At 33.7% G+C, this 25,713-nt stretch overlaps 1 protein-coding gene across 1 annotated transcript in view; it reads right to left on the reverse strand.

The window, feature by feature from the left end:
- Window positions 1–58: 58 nt before the first annotated feature.
- The window catches only part of LOC108563941 (protein turtle), a 43,055-nt gene continuing 17,400 nt past the window's right edge, over window positions 59–25,713 (reverse strand). The window contains exons 5-13 of the mRNA XM_017922786.1: window positions 21,263–21,393; window positions 18,570–18,729; window positions 18,210–18,503; window positions 10,830–10,853; window positions 10,243–10,355; window positions 9,105–9,300; window positions 7,651–7,890; window positions 4,615–4,988; window positions 59–970 (exon numbers count right to left, since the gene is read on the reverse strand). Coding sequence (XP_017778275.1) covers window positions 701–970; window positions 4,615–4,988; window positions 7,651–7,890; window positions 9,105–9,300; window positions 10,243–10,355; window positions 10,830–10,853; window positions 18,210–18,503; window positions 18,570–18,729; window positions 21,263–21,393 — 1,802 coding nt within the window. The 3' untranslated portion in view covers window positions 59–700. The remainder of the gene's footprint in view (window positions 971–4,614; window positions 4,989–7,650; window positions 7,891–9,104; window positions 9,301–10,242; window positions 10,356–10,829; window positions 10,854–18,209; window positions 18,504–18,569; window positions 18,730–21,262; window positions 21,394–25,713) is intronic.

Raw genomic sequence — 25,713 nt, forward strand, 5'->3', positions numbered from 1 at the left:
GCAATTTTTGTTTATATCTGTAAACATTGCATTTCGTTTTTATTTAATTACACTTTAACCATTCACATAATTAGTATTTATATTTGAGCATACAATGAGCATTACGTTTCAGTTTTGTAACTAACATTAAGTGTTTCGTTTTTGGCTTCGCATAATGCTTCTCACTTAAACCAAGAAAACGTTTTCTTTTCCCCCTACGTAAAATTACAGTGAAAAAAACATTTTTTTTTAGATATTTATACACAAGTTTTATCTTAGAGATTTCTTGAAAATTATTTCAATTATGTCCATGTCCTGGATATGTAAATTACGTTAAAAAAATCTATGAAATCTGTTATGGTCGAATGCAAATATTGTTAAATGTATGTGAATATGAATAAATATTTGTATACTGCATAGTATTTACATTGCGTTAGAGCATGAAATGAAATAGATGTAATTGATTTATTTCAGATGCGTTTTTGTTGAAATTATATAACGAGAATCGTTCAGTTGATGGAATCAAAGTCGTCATATATATATTTCTGTTGTGTGATTGATTTCTTTAGACTATACAGACGATCATTGTTCCAACTAAGAAGACGAGTCAGAAAGCAGTAGTAATTGGTCTTAGATTTTCAATTATCCCATGTTATGTTGATGTATGATGATGGGTCAACGATGAACCTAATATTGAAAATGTTTACAGCGGGGTGACCTGTCAAACGGTGCTCTCTCTCTTGTTGACCATCAAAGGTGTATCAGCTGAAGGTTCCTCTTCGCAGCTGGTACCCGTCGACGTCTTCATGGGCTGCATCGGAATCGGCGCCTCTCGGGGCGCCGGGCGCGGTCTCTGGTTCAGCGGATGAGCGCCCCTGTACTGAATTGGGTACATACCGGGCGGCAGATGCGAAACAGGTCCGTACTGCCATTGGGGCGGCTGGCGTGGCAGTGTGCATGGAGCGTACGGACCTATCATCTGCGGATTATGCTATTAAAACATAGATTAATATAAATTTGCAAAACTATACATTCGTTTTACAATTACAGAAAAATGGAGGAAATCATAGCGATAATTGAATAATTACTACATTCCCCAAACATCCAAGTTTCATATGCATCTTTTAGATCCATTCTACCTACTATAGTTTCTGAGAAAATCAATTTTTAAGGTATATAATTTTTAGTAAATTTGTATAAGTGTTGAATTCATTAAGTAGACACAAATAGCAGACCGTGCGCAGATATAGATAGGTTATTACGTATCAAAATTTGGATTAGGGACACAATTATGTTCGTTTATCCGGGACAAATATCGGGCATAAAGGGAAGATGAAAGGGAGAGAATCGTCAGAGGATAAAAAAAATATATGATAAGGATTCGTTTTATTGGGTAGTTATTTGGCGATGATTGCGCGAGTTGGCTTTGGACCTAATGTACTGTTTCGAATTTCTATTCCCCGACTCGTTTGTCGTCATCTCAAACGGCTCTCCCTTTTCCCTTTCCCATCTCCTTTCTCACCCTTATTCATCCGCGGAGAATGAGTGCGGGGGTTTTTGCAGGACGAGTTTTACCTTTCCTCGTGCTTTTCTTCTGCATCACTCATCTGAATAATAATACAGTGACGCAAAGCAGATGGGCTGCAGGAGAGTAGAATAAGCGGCCCCCCTCTTGTACGTGACTTCTGAGGTCACATAGCAGCAGCAGCAACAGCACCCTTCTCCATCTCTGAACGTGGAGGATGCGCAAGTTAAAAAAAAAGATAGGGAGAGAGAATCCTCCTCCGCCACCCCTTTGTTTCGCGTTCAATGTGCAAGGGATGATATTAAATTTGTACTGAGCTACATAATGCGACGCGACACTTAAAATTCCCGTCAAATAACTTTGCCATACCCGGCGCCTCCGCCACACGCATGCAACTGCATGCACATAAATAAGACACACGCGAAAGATAAATCAAAACAAGAAAAAAAGTGAGGGGATGGAAAAACTGAGTGTTAAACGAAACTTAATCGTCGCGTAGCTTTTAAGCGAACACAAGAGTTAGTTGATGAAAAGGCTCTCCCGAGAATTTTAATATGAATTATAGCGCTCACCGAAAGCTTTTACGATAATTAGAAAGTATTCAAAGTAATTTGGTAATATTATTTAAGTTGATTATTTTTTAACTCTTTTCATCATAATTCTCCTAATGTATATATCATTTTTATTTACGTCGCTTTATCCGAACTAACGTACAAATAAGAAAGTACAATGTCAATCGGATAGATGTCAGTGGTTGCAAAAAAAAATCGACGTATTTGTAGTGTTTATAGTTATAGAATAAATCAAAACATGGCGATTTTACATTTGTGAATTGCGCTCTAAATGAGTTTATTTTTTTCTTAATTTACATAGAATTTTGCCCGTATTTATTATCAGAGTATAGAGAATTCAAAAGGTCAAATTTGTATGTACATATTTTGTAAAGAAATTACTTGAACGCACGTTTTTTTCGCTGTACGAACCCTTTTTGACTTTTTGGAAACAAATTTATCAGTATTAATGAACAGCCAGTTTGTTTTCACCTCAAAAATGAAAGAATTTTAATTGAAAGTGCATATAAATTGAGTTATTAACAATTGCCCGCGAACAAAATCCTACGTATATTAACAACGTCGTTCATTTTCCATCTGCAAACACATGTACCTTTTTTTTTGTTATTGTAGGCTTAAACGTGTACCAGAAGAAAAGAAGAAAAAAAGAACATAACAATCATATAATTGGGCATAGGAAATATCCGATTTTATAAGCATTTTATGAAATGAAATTAAAAAAAAAGGTTGAAAATTAATTAGAAAGGAGCGCATGCGATTACGTAACGTTGATGATGATTAAATCAAGAAAAAACCTGCATCCATTAGAGGCGGTAAATTGAGTAAAGTACCGGAGTTATAAATGGCTTAATGCGACATTAAGTTCGAGCTCGTAACAAGAGTTTCAGCGTGCGCTGAAATATACATAAGTTATTAATTAAGTTTCGCTCGTCAGGTGAGCGCGTGGTGAGAAGAATATGCGAACGGACGGTCTAAAAAAAAGCTTTTATTGTTCTTAAAAGCAGTTTGGATAACGTTTAATATTCAGTTCAAATATGTTTCTTTTCGTCTCGTTCTTTTCAGCTCGCGCTGACTTGGCTCCAAAAAGGACAAATTGTCTCAATTAGGGCCTTTTCCTTATTCTCTTTCTTTCTTTTTTAACAAAGACGTTTATTTCTTCTACTCCAATCTTTCCTGAAAGCTGACATATTCGTTTTTCTTTATTTATGTCTCGCTTCAACGCAAGTATTAATCTTTAAAGTGTTAAAACCATTTTCCCCCATTTTCTGTGACTGCTTCAATGGAACTCATCGTCGATTTATCCACCAACGAAATAGATGATTTCAGCTGCTATTGCAACCATCCGCTGTTGCAATTGACTTGTGTTGTTCATTGACTAGACTAGATAATTAGTTTCTCCCCTGAGTTACACCGAATTTTCCTGCAGATGCAACATTCCTGCGTACGATCTCAAAACTTATGTGAAATTGTTGATGTAAGATGATGAGTTAATTAGAAGACTGCACCGGCAACGCTCGTCGCTATCAAATTTCCGAAACTACTAATTATATAACAAAATCAACACATTGAAATTCTAGTAGAATCCGCGTGGATGCATTGATATTATTTTTACTTTAGCAAAATAAATAATTACAAATATTTTTTTTTTTTGATAAAGACGCATTATAATTTCAAAAATTTTAATCTTGAAATCATATCTAATATCTTAATAGTTACTAATTATTTCGGAATACATTTAATTTATTATACTATATTGGATAATGTCAAATATCGACAGTTAAAATTTAAGTACAGTCAGTCCTTGACTAACACGATTTCGACTTACGCGAAATCATTCTGAACCAATTAATCGCGTAAGTCGAGGACTTACTGTATATTAATATTCTGTAAGTCGTTTTAACGATCAATTTAACGATTTTACCGGTAAATTTTGATAATGTCGGTAATTTTCACACGCAAATTGAAAATGTTTTTCCAGTTATAATTGAAATTCGCCGAGTGCAAACTTATTTCGTATTTGTTTATTTTCTTTTTTTTTTGTTAATATATTATTTTTTTCTTAAAACATAATAGTTAATTACCCGTTAAGCGATTTTTGATAAAAATATTTACCGAAAAATTATTAATTGAGGGGAAAAACTTTTAACAAATATGAAATATAGATAATAAATCATTTGATGTAAAGTAGTTTTTTTTTATGTTGTTTATGATTAAATTCAATTAACTGAAGTTATTGTACGGCTAATAATATTGCAAATGTGTAGGAGCTCGCTTCTTTGCATTGTCTGCTATTGTGTTAAAATAAATAAGACTGAATAAAGAAGAGGCAATCGTTTTACCGGCGGGGATTTCGGTGCTATGAAGGCGCATCATCAATCAAAACCTCTTTAGTGAGAAAGGTAGCAGAAGAAAAAGAAGAAGGTGATGGCCCCCCGAGAACAATGTTCTGGGAGGCGGCGTTGCTGCCGCCGCCGGCGGAAGAATGCAGGCCGCACTAGACTAGACGAAGTTCCTTCGGACATATTATAAATTACTTACTATGAGTTTTTGTTGGGGCGTCGGTTGCTGCTGCTGCTGAGGTATGGAGGAGGCGGCGGCGGCGGACATCTCATGTAATGGAATGCCATTACGCAACGTACAATATCCGATGTAGCCGGAATTGCCGGCCTGATGTAGGAGGCTGCGACTCGGGGACGTTTCTATTGTGGAGACGTGCTGTCTCTTCCTGCCGTAGTCCGTCGGCCCACCCATCAGACCACCGCCCATTCCACCCACGATTCCTCCTATTCCACCCATGCCGCCAACTCCGGACACCTCGTCGCCATCGTTCGGCTGCGGAATTATGTCCGGATTCTTCTCGTCACTGTCGCATTCCCCGGCGCTAGAGTCGTGCTTCGATATCGGACTGCCGCCTTCAACAAACGAAAGAAAAAGAAAAACAGAACATAAAGAAATGAATTAACAATGGTGAGGAGAGAGTATAAATCTAATAATATCAAGAAAATAATATATATATATATAGAGGACAGAGCGAAGGGCGGAAAAATAATTTAGCTTATTTCGCTCGACCTCTATCTTCTTGCTCGACGTAGAAAACTTTATGGAATCCCATTCATTTTTCTAATAAACGTAAATATTGCGAAGACCGAACAAGGAAAAAAAAAAGAAGAAGAAGAAGATAATATCAAGAAATCTCCAAGACGTTAATAAAAACGCGTGGAGTTACAAGAGTTGCCTATTACAACTCTAAATGACAACTGGTAATATAACGCACGAATGCCTTTCAGCAAATGTCAAATCTTGTTATCTAATTACTTTTTTTATAATTAAATATCAATTTCAGTTCAAAGAGTTGATCTTTATGACGGTTAAATATTAAATACTGGAAGCTCCATTTTATCAGTAATAGGTGTATAAATTATATAACAGATGACATTAGTGTTCGGCACACTTGATTGGTAATAATCGTAAATATATGGGAAAATGTTAAACTAAAAATGATTTTTTTTACATAAAGTAAATTGAATTGAATTAATTTCAAACCGCAAAATGTATAATTTCTATTATATATATACTTCACTTTTATAATAAATAAAACATTTCGATATTGGAAATGCGCAAATTCCCAATTAATCTTTTTTATATAAAAAAAATATACAACGTTAATTTATTTGCGTTCTGTATTAACATAAACAACGGTACATTTAAATAATTAATTATACAATTATTATTTACACGAATTCAAATGCAAACGCATTGGAAATAATAATATTTTTATTTAATAAACGCATTAAACAAAATAATAAATGTTTGCATTTAAATGCAAAATGAAATTATTGCAAACAGAAGGAATACAATAAATCGAGAAAGATAATGGTTTTAACAGTTTACTAGATATTAATACGCAAGAGGCAGAAACCAACATTAATCTAAAGATTATTTAATTATAACGCGTTTTCATTAAGCGAAACAAACGAGAATCGTCAGCTTTCGCTAATGGACGTCGACAAAAAAAAATAAACGGCTCGTTTATTAAGCGGGAGATCATTAATATAAAATATTATTAAACAGGTGACAAGGCAGACAATTAAATAACATTTATGACAATTGAAGCAAAAAATGAGCAGCGCACACTTCGCAGTAAATTGATTAGAAACAATATTTTCTATGTTAAACATTTCAACCTGTCATTATTCATAATAGTTGAAGGTAATCTGCAGAATTATTAATAATTAATTTTGGATAAATTTATAGTTTGAATGCATTTTATGTAATATAAATAAATAAGGTAATATTTTAACTGGTGTGAATAAATAAATTTTGTTAAATAATAGTTGGCTGTCGTGGCTCGTTTTAAAAATATGTTTTGATGTTTGTTCTTCTGTCGTTGTCCTATTTTGTTAATGTTGCATTTCGTAGTGTTTCCGTGAATGCTGATGGCGTATATCAATTTGGACGTAATACTGGACAATATATCAACGCTTTGTTGCAGATATTCTGCTTTAGTGGACTTCTCCTGTATTTGCAGTTTGCATTTTAGTTTTAATTTTTTTTGTTGTAGATATATAATTTCACAAGCAAATAATAACATTAAATATTTATATTGTTGATTCACTAATTTTGTTAATAATATTTCAAATATTTCTATTACTATAATTTGCAAACAAATAAAATTTTATAAGGTCTTCATAGCATTTAGAAAGGATTTCCTTTATACTAGACTATATAAAGTACAGAAATAGCTCGCATAGTGCGGCTTCGATCTAGTTAAGATTCATTATGAAATTTTCAAAAGATTTTTTTTTAATTTTTCATTAATGATCGTTTTTTTTTAATTAAAGTTCGAAAACTTTACAAAATATTGAACATTAAAATGCATCTAAAGTTATTAGTTCAATTTCCTAATTAATTGATCAAATTCTTCCAGACCAGGGATGTCCAACCTTTCAAATTTACTGGTCCACTTTATAAGAATATGAGTTGTTTTAGTTACACATAAAATACATTAACACTTGCTAATTAAGAAAAATAATGGTATTTTTAGTCTCAATCTTTATGTTTTGTTTTTCTTAGGACTGCTTTCTTGACCCAAAAATATTGATATTTGATACTTTTTTCTTTAGATTAATCATATGCATAATGTCTATTTTTATAAAAATAACCTAATTTTTACTTTATAGTCGCTGCAATCACACAATATATGAAAAGAGACATAGTTGTGTAATTATACAACTGCATTTTACGGACAACTATAAATTAATTAGTGAATAAAATTGATGCCTTTTTATGTATTTGTCTTTATCAAGAATTTGTGCGTTATGAAAAAGTTTGTTTGTTTTGATGATCGCTTTGTGAGCTAGTGGTAATGGTGATTGAATCGCGTTTTACGATTGTTCGCCTAATACAGTTTGTTGTTCTGCGGATCCATTGATCACCGGACGACAATAATTTTCCCTTGTGTACTAATAATAAGTTCGTGAAGCAGAGGCAGAAGCAGAGAGAGAGGCTCAAGTGATATTTAATTAATAACTTCCTCATCTGCTGGATGCGAGTTTCGGACCGCCGGAAACTTACCCCCTTTGTCACTGAAGGTGGGGCCGCTGGTGGAGCCCCTGTGCTCGGATCCGCTTCCCCCGCCGCCGGCACCACCCGCCCCCAGCTGTCCATTCTTGTGGCGCTTCCGGCGACCCTCGTTGTGATTGCACTGCAACCTCAATACCAGGATCACCACCAAAGCAACGATCAAGAGGGCAGAAACAACGCCGATCAACACACTCATCATCGGCGTGAACCGGAATCCGGAACGTTGACTCTCTAAACAGAAAACGAAACAATCTATATTAAAATCTATTGCGAATTGCATAAATCCTGACGAATTTGCCCTATTAGATATTTCTGACAGTAAAACATTATAATATTATTAGTACATACAAACAGCTCAGAAATAACTCAAAATCAAAGAAAAAATATAACAAATATAACAAAAAAATTATTACGAAAAGTGGAAAACTGTAGCAATTATACAGAATTTAAGTCAAAACTTAATGAAAAAAAAAAACTGATGACGTCTTGCTAAGAAAATGACTGCGCCCCACAGTGTTATTCATAAAATTATGTACAAACATAGTTTTTCCTATATAAAATGTTTGGCGGGTATATTTGCCGCTCGTCCGTAAACTGTTAAACAACTGAAATAATTCAAAATATTTAACTCAGAAATTAATTGCGAATTTAATTAACAACTAAAAACCATTAAATAGTTCAGTAAATATAACTTGAAAGTAAATTACATTTTAAATTATTTTTTAGATAGAAATAAACGTTAATTAATCATGAAATTTAATTAATATTAGATTCGAAATATCAATTTGTGTGTGTTTTTTTTTCAGAGCTAAAGTATATTTGTAAACGAAAGAAGTTACGTGTCTCAAGAGAAAAGGTTAGGAATCAATCAAAAACAAATTGATTGTACTACCAAACATATAAAAATACACCTGAAGAAAATATTGATTTGCAGAGAGAATAAAAAGATTTTAAGCTCTAGTTGCTTTTTACGTGAAAACTAGTTAAGAATGAAAAGAAGCTTTTAGATATATAAACTCAATCTATAATCTATTTGCTCATTTGGAATGTAATTATGTAATAGCAACAAGCAGTTATGCATTTTATAGTTAAAAAAGTACAAAATTTATTTACTTTTAGACAAAAATATAGACAAATTTAAAAAACGGCAAAAAATGATTCGTATATTGTAATTTAAATGAAACTCTTTGTTTTCATATATTCAATTCGAGCAGAAATACAAGTGAACAAACTAAAAACAAAATATCAGGACTATCGATTATTTTTTTTGTTTCCTATTGAAAGGTATAGAGCAGAATCTTGTTTTACCTTTGGATTTGTCCTGCGGAAATTTTTCCATTTAACAACGTTAAAGCTCGATTTTGTTTTTGTTTGTTTTGCTTGTTCCCTTTTTTTTTCATTCGCATCGGGCAAACATTAATTTGCTTCTGGAAACCGTCACTCACCCTTCTCAGCAGTCAATTGTTTCTCGGGTAGCCTGAGGGTTGCAGCCTGCAGGATGACGGGTTCGCTGCGACCCTTCGAATTGTAGGAGAATACACCAGCCTGGTATTGGGCGCCCGCCTCGAGACCCGTCACTGCAAACCTGGCCACCGGCGATGACAGGTTGTTCTTCATCTCTTGGCTATGACTCTCACGAACCTAAACGAAAACACAAAACAAATCGTATAAGAATCAATAGATTTGGCAAACAAATACTAAACAATTAATTTATGAAATTGGTTTTGAGAATTTGATATTTGCCAAGTAATTTATCAAATATTTCTTGAGAATTTTTGTAGAGTAGATGGAAGATGTATAGTTTCCATAACTTCTCGTGCACTTACTTTTCCCATGCACTATAAAACTTACTTCAGAAGTATTGGTTAACAACTTTCCAGTTTTAAATTGTTTTAAATTGGTTTCCTCAATCAAAACATATACAATATTGTAGACTTTTCTGCGGACTCAATTAAGAAGTCGGAAGTTACGAAGGAAGCGAACAAACTTGAGGATTGAAACAACAGGCGTTTTGAAGGGGGAAGAAAGTAAGGGTTGAATTTTGTTGATGACATGGCTCGGGCTAGGGGCTCTTTTGCGCCAAATTTTACATCTAGTGAATGGAGCTTAGGTAATTGGACGTCAAATATTTTCTCGTTATCAATTCTGGTAATTGCCCCTCGGGACAACTTTATTACTTTTAATTATAGTCTTTGAGAAGCAACAACAACAAAAAAATATATATGAGAAAAAATAGCTTTGAATTGTGCATAATCTTATAGCAAAAGAAATATTTTCTTTTCATTAAGACCGTGAAATAGAAAGAAACTGTAATAATAAATCTATGAAATAGTAATGAAATGATTACTATTATGATGAATGAAAAATTATGTAGATGCGCCGGGACATGAAAATCATGGTAGATTTGCCTTGACATGAAAGATTATGGTGGACATGTGAATAAGATATAAAATCTAAGTTTTTAAATACTGCATATGTGCGTCCACTATATGATAACAAAGGAAAGATGAAGACGAGAAACACAATCTCAAGCAAAGTAAGACGACTTCGCAGCAGTGTTGTAGATATATGCGATTTACTTACTTCGAGCAGAAAAGACTGAGGTAATCCTCCGTTGAAACCCTCCGAACATCTTATTGAAAAAGATGTCATAGAAATGTTTGAAATTGTGCAGTTGTGCACTTGGTCCGGACGTCCTGCAATGAAAAAAAATATATGAAAGAAAATAAACAAACTTTATATGCCAGATAAAGAAAAGAGCGACGAGGAGACAGTAAAAATTAAAGATTATTAGCGAAGGAGATTAAAATGAAAACGAGAACAATAAGAAAACTGTTCCAACGTAAAAAAAAGATATAACTTCGCAAAGTGCGGAATCTCCGTTAACCATAAACGATTTGTTAACGAAAATCGTTAAATTAAAATATTCACTTTTCAATGTTTTTTTTATACTGATTAAAATATAATGAATGTTAAAAGTAAATGTACGTTATCTATCTGAAACACTAATCATAATAATAATTCATTATATGTAATTAATTGTCAATCTACATCAGGGCCCGCGAGTCTCTACTGGCCCCTATCAACTTTACACGGCCCGCTAACACATTTCAATTATTACGCAAATGATTAAATTTTCTGCTATGTAATTATAATGATATTATAATTACCTCCGAAATTGCCCACCCTGTATACTGCAAAATTGAAAAAGTTAATTTAGCGTCCACGTTTTAATTAGGCTAAATGAATTGTAAATAAATAAATACGTAACGGTTTTGGTGTGTGTCTGAGTGTGTATTCAAAATGAATTAAATGATATATTCGGTTGATGGTTGAAATAATAATAAATACACGAATAAATAATGTTCATTAAAATAATATATCGATTGATGCACAAAATACATATACATTTAGTAAAGCTAGTGTAATTATTATATAATAAATTAATTTGGTAAAAAATAATTACTTTTAAATACAACATTTCGCTAAATTAATCATAGTTTTTTTTTGTATATAAACGCAATGAATTAAAATATTTTAAGCTGAAATTATAAGTTTCATAACTTTAAATTAATTCCAATAGAAGATTCACTTTTTTTTAAGGTAATTTATCACAAGTTAGTAATTGAAAACGTCATTCAAAGCAAACTTTGTAAACTCCAAAAATCAATCATTCTATTGCACTGTTTGAAATCGGATTAATTGAAATTGTTCTAAAAACAATTAAATTTATAGAATCTTATACTTTTTTCTACTTTAGGAACAGATTTAACAAAATTTGAGGTAAATAATTAAACTAAAGTTGATTTATGGAAATTATTTGTAAGCTGAAGATTTATGGTGTGTCGCAGAGAACGATTAAAAAAAGTTAACTAATATTTCATTGGTTCATTGGTATTAGCGAGGGATTATGGATGTAGCAACGAAAGTTTCGTTAATAGCAAGAACAAAAAAAAAACTCTTCTCTTCATTTTCTGATATGAAGTTATAATGACTGAACCGGTGGGCTTCTCCGGTGTATGTGTTTTGTGAGTGTTAGTGTGTGTTCGTATATACGTTTGGGTTTCGTGGGTGGATTTGGGTCGCACGTCCTGCGCTAATCTACTGAGAAAAAACTGGGACCTTAATTACTTTACAACGACTTTCCGTAATATTTCTTCCCTGCACTGAACTTTTCCCTTGCCGCCGCCGCCGAAATAACGCCACATCGCCCCCCCATCCCGGCATCCCATTAAAATATCCTCAGACTGAGAATTTACATGAACGAAATATACGTATACGATTCGCATTTCCGGCATAGGTAGAAGATGGAATAAAGAATGGAATAAAAAAAAGAGAAAGAGACGTATAAAGAGATCGAAAGGAAATGGAAAAGGACGAAATGAATGAATGAAAAAAAAAAGGAAAAGAAGAAACTCTTCTCTGCCAACTTGCTAAACCCAGTGGAATGATAGGTTTGCGTCATTAAAGTATCCAGTTCCACATGCATGCATGTATGTAAAAATATATTCCGTATATGAAATTAAATTAGATCTCGGATGCGAAGTGCACGAGAGTAACTAATGGGATGATGAATGAATTACATTTCTCTCTCTCTCTATGGTCATGACTGGGCCTGAATTCATGCAGCGAATGTGCATCAAGCACATATTCACATGAGCACGGCAAACCAGATGAAATCCTAATCCAATCAACGTCATTTACTCCCTAAGGTAATTACGTCATCGTTATTTATCACGCCGTGCCATTCCGATGTGCACGGCCGTACAACTGCATTTTTTTTAAAGTCAACATTTTCGCTACGAAATTCTGTCACTCTTCTGTTCACACGTACACAATATACAGTGCAAGTAGTAATATTTCCAATTAGATTACTAATTTCCATAGTTAATCTGATAATACCGATCACTTTCATGAACATAACACAGCAATACCTCGCATAGTCCGGATTCACTATAGTTCGGTTCGTAATTTTCAAAATACGAATATACAGTCAACCCTCCTATAACGCGGTAAGTGCGTATCGCGTTATATGGAAACCGCGCTATAAGAAACTCGGAATTAGTACAAATCACATCATTCGTACCGCGTTATATGGAGACCAATAAATACAAAAGACAAGATAAATTATAAATTATTTTTATTGAATTGAATTGAAGAGTTCATATAAGGATTGATAAAAAAAAATTAAACAAGAACTAAACTAAAAGACTGTTTTTCAACAAAAACAATGAAGACTTTTGTAAAAGATTATGTAATCTTTCAACACTCATCCTCGCTGTCAGATATGAGTCGCCTAACTCGCCTTCTTTTAATGGGTAAAATGTCTTCATCACTCAGTTCATCTTCACATTGGTTTTCGATTGTAGCTTTTTTTTTTCTAACTCCACTAAAACCTCTCTATAGGGAGCTAAGCAATTTCTTAACTCTCTTTTAAACTTTGCGCTGCGCACCGTTGAACGATCAGTTTGAATAAAATGAAGTTCTAATTATTTAGCCAAATTTAGCCCTTTTTTCACATCTTGTAAATCGAGATTTGGCACCCATTCCTTTTCCTTATTTTCGTTTACCAACGCATTTGAGGTTGATGCATCAATTAATTCCATCAGTTCTTCCTCATTTAAAGTTTCTTCCCCGAGTACTAGTTCTCTTACATCCTAATGGTTTATTGCAAATTCTTCATCGCTTAAACGAGAAGCAATGTTTACTATTTCTGTAACTGGGAGTGAAATTGTAGAATCATCTTGTATTGCTTGAACCATTTCAGGTAAAAGAGGTTTCCAACACGAATTAAGTGTTGATGGTTTAATTTAAGCCGATGACACAGTTCTAATACAATCTAAAATAGAACATTCCATCCACACTTGAGTAAGGGTAAAATAAAACTTATATTAAAATCTCTTAGAATATCCAGTTACTAGAGTCATTCATAGGCTGCGCGGAAGGAACTTATGGGATGCGGTTGAACGGAAACCGTGCTGTAAGAGTACCGCGTTATAGGAGGGCTGTCGCAAATTCAGTTCCGTGTTATATGGAAACCGCGTTCTGAGAGTACCGCATTATAGGAGGGTTGACTGTATATACAAAATATCGAATATATATACTAACTGTATATACTATTCTCTAATTTAATTAATATTTACTACGTAAAAGAAACAACTAAATGAAATCAATAAGTAGGTGAAAAATATTACCTAACAAAACGTGAATATCAGAAAAAGTATAAAACAATGTCGAAAAGTAACAATTACTTTTTTATACAAATTGAAAGAAAATTATACAAAAGATAATTATACAAAGGAAATGTAAACTATATTGAAACATGTAGAATGAGGTTTTGTATAAGTTGTACATTAAATATATACAAATAATTGTATAATTCAATAATTAAGGAAAAATTGTGCAATTTGAATTAAATTTTCTTGAATTATACAATTATTTATTTAATTTTCTATTTAGATTGAAATAATATAATAATATTATTAATGATATAAAGAAAAGAATAATATTCTTCTTCAAAAAAAAAGAGATAAATTTGATAACATAAATCATGCACATAAAAACACACTCAGTTTATTCAAAATTGGCTAACGGATACCAAAAGAAAAACTGCGAATTGCATCGTTAGAAGAAAAAGAAAATACAATTTCGACGTTATCATCGCATTTTTCTCTCTCCAAAATATATATACACACGGATTATTATTCGTATTATATATTTATTATACTCATTTGTGTGCGTTTCTGTGTATGAAATGAAAGTGTCCTTTGTTTTGCAAAAAGAGGACGAGGAGGAGGTACGGTGCGTGGGACAATAAAAAAGTAATATCACCCGAAGAGGGAGAGAGAACTATACGCGTTTAAAGAGAAAAAAAAAGAGGGAGTACGTTGGTTGGTTGGGCGGATGTGCGCTCCAGAGTTCAAGGATTCGGAAATATTGTCGCCGGGTGAAGGAAGGAAGGAAATGGTGGGGGGTGGAAGAGCAGCAGGAGGATGCGGATAATGCGTAGAGGTCGAATCGTCCTCCTCGGGGCTGCCAATTAATGATGATTCCCCCTGTGCCACCAGCAAAGAACGAGCAAAAAGAAGCTGCATGAGAACGAAGAGAGAGACAGAGAGAGAAAAAAAATCAAATATTTAATGGATTTTCTCCCTCCGTATGTTTTTTTTTCGCTTCTTCTCCTTCTTCTTCCACTAATGAATAAAGAAAAAAACCGATTTAAATTCATTTCTAACTCTTAGCAATTAAAGCATATTTTTTTGACTAAAACGAATACCAAGAGTCAACAGATCCTTTTTTCCTTGTCTTCGTTAAACAAGTTTTTTTTTTCCACCCCACTCCCCGATTCTTAGTTGAATGAGATTAATGGGAACTGTCCGAAACAATGTTTTTTCCTTCTTTTAATTAAAAAACCTACCCTTGTCGAAATCATTAGATGAACTGTTAATATACTTCGACATTAAGAATATTTTTGTTATTTTTTTAAATTATTAATCATTTGTGCAAATGATCGCAGTTAATTGATACATTATTTATGTTTGTAATTTCAGCAAAATAATAATAATTTACTATAACCAATAGTTTGAGAAACGCTGGTATGCATTAGTCGGAATCCATAAAGTTTTTCACTTCTTCTATTTAGTAAGATTTATATTTATTATACTAGTCTTAAATCAATTTATATTTAAATTATAAATTGACACACACAAAAACAAAGGGTGTAAAGTTTATAAACTTGATACACTTTCATGAAAATTAAAATTTAATTTGCATTAAATATCATGAAAAAGTATAGAAGAAAACTGAGAGTAATTAGAGAATAAAACTTTCTCAAATAAATTATTTTTTATCCTTTTACTTAATTAAAAGCGTATCTGATGAGTGAATGCATATATTTTCGATAAAACATTAATTCCAGTTTTACCAATCAAATGAGTCAACATTTGACGAGGTGAAATCGAGTGCCCGGATTCCCGACGATAAGCGGGGTTGGGTTAAATGGCTCGTGTTGGGAATAAATAAAAAAAAAGAAGAAAAAGGGAACGACGAAAAGTGAGGTTCGGAAAGAGCCGTAATATTCATGGCTCACTGCGAGATGTGTGTGTGTGTTGCAGAAGGATACGGATATTCCGTATATAAAACCCCGCGGCGATGAAATTATATGATATATGACTTTTATTGTATATATATATAAATAAAACTGGGCTTTGCGGACTTCTTTTTTCGGAGAAAGTCGGGAAGTCGTAAAGGCAAATATCTTTTTTTTTTTTGGTGATTCTCGCGCGGGTGGAGAAGAAGCATCATCGGGATGCGATTAAAAGTATTATGTTTACTTTTTTTATTATGGTCTTCCTGACTAGCATAAAAACACAGTTTCTTATACTTTGGATCAGTTTTCAAAGCGCGGATCGTAGCATAATTTTAATATTTTCTTTTCAAATTCGATAATTACAAATAAAGTAAGAAGTTATCAAATTTTAAGATTTATAATAAAAAATTACATTTCTTATAATTGCATGTAATAGGTATACAAAAAGAAAGAATTGTTTGTATTAAGTGATTTACTTAAGGGACATTTAACAATGAATTTAGATTTTGTGAATATTATGATCATCTTCTGGGTTTGGATTTGCCGGGTTTGTCTTTCTCGGTCAGTCGTTTCTTGGGCGAATACTTAGGATCTTCCCTGTGCGACATGTAGTTCGCTTTGAAGACGTTAGGATCGAGCTTGTTGATGCATCTCTGCGGACGCAAACGTTTCGGCGGATCATCGCTTTTTCTAACGCGCAGCAGATGCGGTGCCAAAAGCGAGACAACATTGTGCGACCATTGTGGAGGACCCTCAGGTGTGTACAGCAATTGCCAATTGGGAATACCCAAATGACTGATGCACATCTTAAAGTACGCTGTGAAATCGCTGGTCAGGTACGACAGTTGATTCTCCTTCGTATAAATCCACACGTGATTAGCGAACTTGTACCTCGAATAGACCATGATCACCTTGAACACGCTACCAACGGACACGAGCTCGAAGGCCTTAATGTGCGTACCGATCTGGGGAACGGTGAACTGTCCATCCCTGTACACTTCCGGCGGATTATCGAAGGCCAACGTCCTCACGAAATCTCCTAAACCATTGATATTTATAGTTCCGACAATATCCGTGTCTTCTTTGCCTATGCTCATTGCCCATCTGAACAGGAACCCGTTCGAAGATGTGTAGAATTTGCGCAAATCGGATGGCAGAAGGACGGCATTCTCGTGCTCCCACATGCATATGTCGTCCTCGTTCAGAGCCGGAAATCGCTTCAGGTAGTGACATTTTACGCCGTACTTCCGGTAACGATTCAGAATGCGCGGCAGACCCAGCAGCAGGTTCAGGTAGAACGAGTCTTCCGAGATCTTTTCTATTTTAAATTGCATGCTCTCGTCACCGCTGAAACCCCGAAAACTTTGTAATCGAGATCGTCTGGTTTTTCTTTCTATCGATATTTTGCTCACCTTAATTTTTCATCATCATCACAAAATTGTATGGACGCACTCTATCCACATCGGCGCATCGTTTCTCGTTTCGCAATCAGCACCTGACAGGTGTCATTATTACAATGGTGACAGATTCCCCCGGATTACGGATCGCGCTAATCCTCCGCTGTGTTTTCGCTTTCGTATTTCGCACCCGCCGTTATTTATTTATGTTTTGTAGCTTTTAATCAATCACGTGTCATTCAACTGTAAACACGTAACGTGAATTTTAAAGTCCCTAATAATTTCAATTGTAAATATACATGATTTCAGGAGAAAACACAACTTTTAAATTAGTTTCTTTTAATTTTATAAATAAACTCAAAGTTTTTAATTATAAATGAACAGATTTGTTCACGAATTAGGTGAACAGTTTCCATTGAATAATAAAAGATTATTTGATGTTTTCTACTTTGAAAATTTCATTCCTATTTATATAAATATTTTACTATTATTCATTTAATCAAAGTTATCAGTATAAACTAATGAATATAAAAGTGTAGTGGAATTGGAACCGAATCAATTTCGTAACGAAATGAATCTTTGTTAACGATTTCAATAAACGTAAATCTTTTGTTGCAAATAAATTCCGTGGATTTGCCGCAGTCGAATAAAAAGCAAGCAAGACAAGCGAAGAAAAGGAAAAATAACACAACAACGAACAAAAAAGGAGAACATGAGATTGAAGTGAAAAAAAAGAAGCGTAGCGCAGAGGTCCGTATAGGAGGAGACTTTACGTAATAAAATTTTCGTGTCGCGGAACTTTTATACGGCTTCCCCTCGTAATGCAGTGTCTTTAAGATCGTTTATTCTGGTTCATGGACGGCCGGACTTTGTGATCCCTTCCTCCGATAGACAGTTAAGTCACGGACGAACAAACTCGACAGCAAAAAGAGGAGGAGAATGTAAGACGACGAGGGTAAAAAAGAAAATGAAGGAAAAAAAAGTGTATCATCAGATCCTTTGTGTGCAAGCGAGCAAGCAGCAGTATGTCGGGGAAGAGAGAATTAACATTAGAAATTCCATACCTGCGGCGATGATGTGGAAGACGCACGGTACTCTCTGATGTCCGATCCGGTTGGAAGCGTAACAGAGGAGCGTGCCGTAGTCCAATTCGGTCATCGGGGTGTAAGAGACGACGCTGGATGTTCCACTTCTGGCGATGTGCGATTGTGCCACGTCGACGGAATCCGCTGAATTGTTGAATGTCCATCGGAATTGGACGTCCGGTGGATTCGCCTCCACCAGACAGGAGATTTGGGCGCGCTCCTGCTTGGCCACACCGTAAATCCGCACCTGGTTCGGTTTGCATGTCGGGGAAACTGCAAGGAAAAATCAGAATTTTAGATAAATCTGTGGAAATGTTTATCCAGGATTTCCTTATTTACACATGACGTTGAGGTAGAAGGCGCCGCTTTCTCCGTCCCCTTCGGTGTTGTATCCGACGCACGTGTAATTCCCGGCCGTCGATCTGGAAACGCCTTGGAGCACCAAACTCTGATTGCTGATTATTATTCCGGACCCCACATTATGGTTCAACATTTTGCCCTGCAACGGAAAAGACTGTATGTGAGAGAGGGTATATAGCAATGGAAGCGGTAAAGACGGATGCCAGAAAAGAAAGACACAAGAAAAAAAAAAACGAGCGAATATAAATATGTGAGGAGGTTCTCGTCCCAACTTAACGTAATTTGCAGTCAGACACGTACACAGGAGAGCCCCTCTGGATAAGTCTCATCATACATTATATAATCTCAAAAATGTTATCTTTGTACATTGAATTACCTTTCTCTTTGTTACATCTTGATCATTTCTTTTTGTTTTCTATATACAATTAATATTAATCATCAACTTGCATCTTTCTTTTTCATGTAGAAAATTATTATAAAATGCTTTATCTGGATGTCGTAGCATCACTTTCCACAATATACGTTGCGTGTCTTCACAGAGATCTTTCAAATGATATTGGGAATTCGTGTAAGCATACATTTTCTTCCAAAGTTAGCGTGCAGGGTCACGTTCCATGCACTATGAATAAAGGTGTCGTGTGTGTCACATATGTATAAGATACTTTGTCGAGAAACTAACTTTGAAATATTAACAACTTCCAGAATTATCTTCTATTTATATACCTGTATATATCCTGTATATTTAAAATTATTACAAATAACATAATACAATTATAAAAGATATTTTGCTGTTATGAAAATTTATAAATGTATAAAATATACAGTGAATAAATACTAATAATAATTATAAATAATTTTTTTTACGTGAATTTGTTTTATTCATATGAAATGGAAATAGCTTTGCCAGTAAATAAAATGTATGGAAAAAGCACTTCGAATTTCAAGTAAATTGATACAAGCAAGTCACGAAACAAAACACAACAATGTTCTTTGATAAAGGAGACATCAATTTAGTTGAAACTAAAACGCTTTTGATGTCGAGATTGAAATATTAAAATATCCTATTTTGCAGCACAAATAATAATTTCCTTTCACATAAATATTTATCGATTTCTTTCACACCCACTATTTTCAGGACAAACTTTATGTGCGCGTGCACAGTACAATTGATATATTTCTTTTTTAGCACAACGCATATAGGCATGTACACGTACATAGTTTTGTAAAAATTGCGTGCTCCAGTGTTTAATCACTTTAACGCGAATCGCAGAGTTTTATGTTTACAAATTTTATATTTTTATAATTTTTTTTTATCAGCTGCATGTTAATATTATTGTTATTTTCCGTTTCGATATTTAAATATTTCATTTTCAATGCATCACTGTAATGTTTCTCTCGTAATAAACAATTAAATCATGATTAAATAATAATATGTGTTTTCGTGATGAAAACCGAACATGCAAATAATTATTTATTAATAGTTTGCGTTTGAAAATTGTTAAATTTTCGTTGAACAGAAGTCGATAAAGCATAATTTTATTTGAAATATTTAGGCTACTAATTTACTAATAATTAGAAAAAAAAATAGGAGCAATAATTGTTAATGAAACAATGGAAATAATAGCTGAATATTCTGTAATAATAATTTGATAAAGTATTGTAGTTCCAAAGTTTAATATAAATAATATTTTTTTTACTTATTAAAAATTGGATTTTTCTTTAGTTTCATTTAAAATTTTCAAATGATTTCGCACTGATTAAAGCCACATTATGTCAATTAGTATAAGTTGATACAAATTTAATGTTTACTTAGGGCCTTTATGATTTTTCAAACACTCACATCAGATCTATACTTTTTTTTATAACAAAAATAATTGTTTCCCAAATCTATCAATTTCTATAACTAAATAAATGTAGTGTATTCCCGAATATCACCAAAATCAATTTAAATTTATGAATTATTTTAATCAAAAACTTCTATAAGTTGAAAATTGAAGTGTTGATGATCTCTCCTTAGAACAGATAAAGTTTAATAAATTTTTGGTTTACAAATTTTTTCAATTTTTAACTACTAGAAATTTTTGATTAAAAAAATATATAAAATAATTCAAAAGATTCATAGAATTAATAATTTGTAAAAGTAAGCATTTTCACTAGAAATCGTCATTATAACGTCTGTAAGCAATCGTGAATGTTCAATTAGATTAACATTTATTTGTTTCTTATGTAGGTTAAGAAACAAGTTGATTAGTTGTATACTTAATATTTAGCATGTTTCAAAGATTTGAGAGTTTCCATTATAACTGCAAGTTTTATTATTAAGGAGAGGAGAAGTAAAGAGAAATAATAGATGTGAGTGAAGATGAATTTTGTAATGGTATGCACTTTGTATAATGAAGCATTGCGCACGAAGTAAGATTTAGTGGGAATGTCGGAAACGTGTCTGAAAGCAATTGGGTGCTGCAATAGTTACACTCCCAATTAATGCCATCTGAATTGTCTCAAATGTCAATGTGTGAATTAGTGGAGGAATGCTCGTTTTCGGGGCGCAACGTGATTAGGGTCGAATGGGCGCATCTCGTGGACCAGATGGATAGATGGGGTTGGAATGGGTACGGACAGACTAACGGATGGATGGATGGATGGATGAATGGTGGTTTTGGTTTACTTACATCGTGTCTCCACTCCACTTTGTAGACATGGGGGTGGGCGTTGATGATGCAATCGAAGTAGACGTCGGTCCCTTCGCGGATGCTGTCCGGATTTAGGGATGTGCCCAGAATTATCTTCGCCTCTGGCGTATCTGCAACAGAACCACAGAAATTTTACTGTCTCTCTCATACACTCATACATACACATCCTCTCTCTCGTATATAATATACACTGTTTCACAAACTCCATGCCTAATTTGGCTCGGATAATATCACCGGAAACTGTCATTTTGAACCTCTAAGCCGTTCCCTTTTAGCCGTATCGCCGCCAATACACGCGGCATTAACGTTTCGTGAGGGGGCCAACAAACAGCAACGACATTCACCCGCAGCCATTCAAACAAATCCGTCGCGAAAATTAATTTCGATGCGACCGAAAGTCTAATTGACTCTTATTTGAATATTTTCGCATCGCATTTTACGACTATTGTTATTAATGCCACACGGAATTACGTTTCACTAATTAAAATGAAAATGCAAACAACAGAATTGTCGCAATAAATTGTTAATTTTAATTACTTTGCGGACGGAAAATTAAAAATTCGCAATTGTTAATTTCCGTTTTCCAATTAGTCTCATTTAAATGATAGCTTTACGTTTAATATTCACGATTTTCATTCTCGTCCATTGAAAACCGACTGATACATGTCATTATGTATAATAAACTTTATAACTTTGTAAAAAAAGAAGAAATTAAATCATTTTTTTCCAACTTTCAATTAGAATAAATAATTCAAGCATGTCCCTTGTTGCCAAATGTACTGATTAATCGGGATTCTCACGATTTTAACCGGTGTTCCAGTTAGATCTTTCGGGACATTCGTGTGTTCATTTCTGTACACTTGGAAAGTAAAAGATACTACTCGGCTACCTTTTTAGATAAAGTTTTGCATCTCGGATTACTGTACAAAATAAAGAAGAACTTGCCATATAATTATTTTAAAAGAATAAAATCATACATCGATAATAGAATGTTTCAGGTAAAAATATAAGACGAATACACAGATTTATATCCAATAGAATCAAGGGTGTCGCAGGGAAGTGTTTTAAGACCACTGCTTTATCTTCTATACACGGCAGATATTCCTAAAACTAACAATACTACGATTGCAACATTCGCTGATGACACAGCAATCTTGGCATCAGATGAGAATCCAGCAGTAGCATCTGAATATCTACAGGAAAAATTAGATAAGATACAAGAATGGCTTAAAAAATGGAGAATAGCAGTTAACGAAATGAAATCCTTGCATATCACATTCACGCTAAAGAAAGAGACCTGCCCAACTGTAAGACTTAATGGACAAGATCTGCCCAAAGCAACAAAAGTCAAATATCTAGTCATGCATCTAGAGTCTAGACAGAAGACTCACATGGAAAGATCACATTCAGGCTAAAAGGGAGCAACTAGAAATAAAGTTTAGAAAACTCTACTGGCTTCTAGGGAAAAGGTCAGAATTATCAATGGAAAATAAATTACTTATATACAAAGTAATACTGAAACCAGTATAGACGTATGGTATCCAATTGTGGGGTGCGGCAAATAAATCGAACATACAAATTATACAAAGGTTTCAATCAAAATGCCTAAAAAATATTATTAGCGCTCCATGGTTCGTCATGAATAAAAAAATATACAAAGATCTTCATATAGATATGGTCGAGGATACAATTCCAACATTTAGTACTAGGTACCAAGATAGACTAGAGTCGCATACTAATGTTCTAGCTTTTGAAACCACAAACAGGCTGAAGCGTTGCAAACCACTAGATTTAATATTTAAGCAATTAGTAATGTTCAAAATCATCATAATGGTAACTATCCACTGGGAAAGATTATCCATTTAATGTCAACTGAGATCTTATATTTACTCAATGTTCACATTGATGAACAGATTGTGAATAATATTATACGACATAAAAAAAATTCTGTGCATTTTTTTGCTTATAGAAATATATAATCAGTATCATGAACACAGTTTGTATATACATTTTGTTTTAATATATAATTTTCAAGTTGAATTCTGTTTTTGTTTTTTATTACGTGTCCTCATTTGATCGTCAACCCTTGGAAAACAACGAATTATTAAATCAAGAATATAGTAATTAATGCTGCGACAGATCAAACCACAAAAATACTCATACAACTGTGTACATTAACAACAAAAAATTGTTATTCAAGATACCTAATTTTATTAGCTAGGACGTACACCTCAAACTTTCAAGTGTAACAGCTACTGATGATGAGATACGAAACAAAGACTGCAGAGACATGACTTTAGTCTTTTGTCTAGAGAAGAACAAAATATATAAGGAAAAGTAAATTTCAATTAAAAAATAATTCTTTCAATTTCCTACGTCGAGTTCGTTGCCGTCTCCATCGCCGCCGCAGCAACTTTGCTATTATTCTCCTTTATTTTCAATAAAACTTGTTACTAATTGCAACTTTCAAATACAGGCGGCAACTTGGCCGGAGCTTCCCGCGAAAGCGGAAAGAAACTCAACTCTCCTCTCTCTCTCTCTCTGTTTCTTCTCGTTTCATCCTATATATAAAATCCATAAAGTTGTGGCACTAAGGTGCGGCACGGCCGCAAAGAAGCTTAACATTTCTTCCCTCGAAAGCTAATAGTTTTCAATTAAAATTTAATATTACCAAAAGCGAACGGAGTAAAGTTAACCGAGCTATCGCGAAACTTATTTATCCCGGAAGTAAGTAAAGATCACTCCTTCTATTTCAAAGCATATGTGTGTGCCATTTCTTATCTTCTCTCTCTCTCTTTTACACATACACTCTGTGTGTTACAAAGGGCCGTTTGTTTCCGCTTCCTGTCCAATACAACCCAAAATAAGGCTGCGTTTCGTTTCATTAGCCTCCGTCCGAAATTAATTAAACCTTTGTCTCTCTCTCTCTCACTGTTTATGTATGTTCCTATTTTCTTTATTACTGTTTACAAAACAAAAATTGATATCACATCTATCTTACTTATTTGTTTTACCCGCAGCACGACGTAATAATAAGGGGAAAAAAATTAATAAGCGCGAAAAATCGGAGGAAACGCCGTTCAAGCGGGAATTTAATTAAATCTTGGTCGACTGCATTTTTAATTATCAACTTATTTCATCGATCGCGATAACTTTTTGTTTACTATCTTTTGTAGTTTAAATTTATAAATATCTCCCGGGAAATTATCTGGTTTTCCACAGCAGAATGACGATTTTACCCGTAAAAGTCACTCAAATAAACCATTATTATTGCACATTGATTTTCTTTGATTTAAATTTTGTACAGTTTACAATAATAAAACTCGATTTTATTGTGTATTATTAATGAAATGGAATTTGTTCATTTGTTCATTTGTTTGTGCTTTGTTATAAATCGTATTGCGTATAATATTTATTTTGTAATTAATATATTATTTATATTTCAATTTTCCGGCGCGCCAAATAATATGCAAAGCACAATTGTATAATGTGAACACCGGTCAATAATCGACATAAAACATGGAAATTTGAGTGTTTTCCAGTAACTTCGGTTTCAAACAGTGCAAAATATTGGCGAAATCCATTACTCGTACTATTTGAAGTATTTCTGTTTATATTATAACAGTTTTTAGCAATTAAAATTAGATTTTTTTTTCAAAATAATTTAAATTTTTAATTATTTTGTATATTTTAAATATAATTTTTTGAAATTTATGCATAAACGAATAAAACATGGAGGTATTTTGTAATGAACGAATTATCAATATTATATCAAACGTAACTGATGTGAATATCAAATAACATTACAGAAATTTAGCAACAATTTTCAAATTAAAATTATCTCTTTGTATAGATTTGTATGTTTCATTGAAACCATGCACAATGGCCCAATTGAACTGCTATAACTTTCGAATCGCTGTTAATACTGTGTCCATATTTCACCAAATGATAGCTGCTTTTATTATTTACAAGTCTGCGGAAGCATTTGCAACTCAGTTTTTTGGAAAAAAAATATCCGTGATGAAAATCAAACGCAATAGTTTGATAGTCCTATATTTGAGAGGAAAACCAAAAATTGGCAATGGCTATTGTTACAGCACTTGAACATCTCAATGTGATAAATCTGTTGTGTCTCAAACCATGTTATAACGAAGTAGTATTACAAAATGCTATTTTGGTGGTTGGAAAAAACTACATCTGTGGCAGGAGTGGTTCGGAAAGTTAAGGCTCGAATTGAATGAAATCCGTGACGCAGTGGAAGACAAATGGCAACGAATTCAAAGTGAAGCCTTACAAGTTCCAAAAAGGACAAGACTAAACTAGGCTCGATAGAGCGAAGGAGATGTTGCGAATGTCTATCACGAAAAAGTTTTGGAAGGTGCTCTGAAGCCGCGGGTAACCAAATATTTCAGTTAGAAAAAGTGGATATT

The sequence above is a fragment of the Nicrophorus vespilloides genome, unplaced genomic scaffold (genome assembly GCF_001412225.1).
Source record: "Nicrophorus vespilloides isolate i.1.1-1 unplaced genomic scaffold, Nicve_v1.0, whole genome shotgun sequence".
In the NCBI taxonomy this organism is placed as follows: Eukaryota; Metazoa; Arthropoda; class Insecta; order Coleoptera; family Silphidae; genus Nicrophorus; species Nicrophorus vespilloides.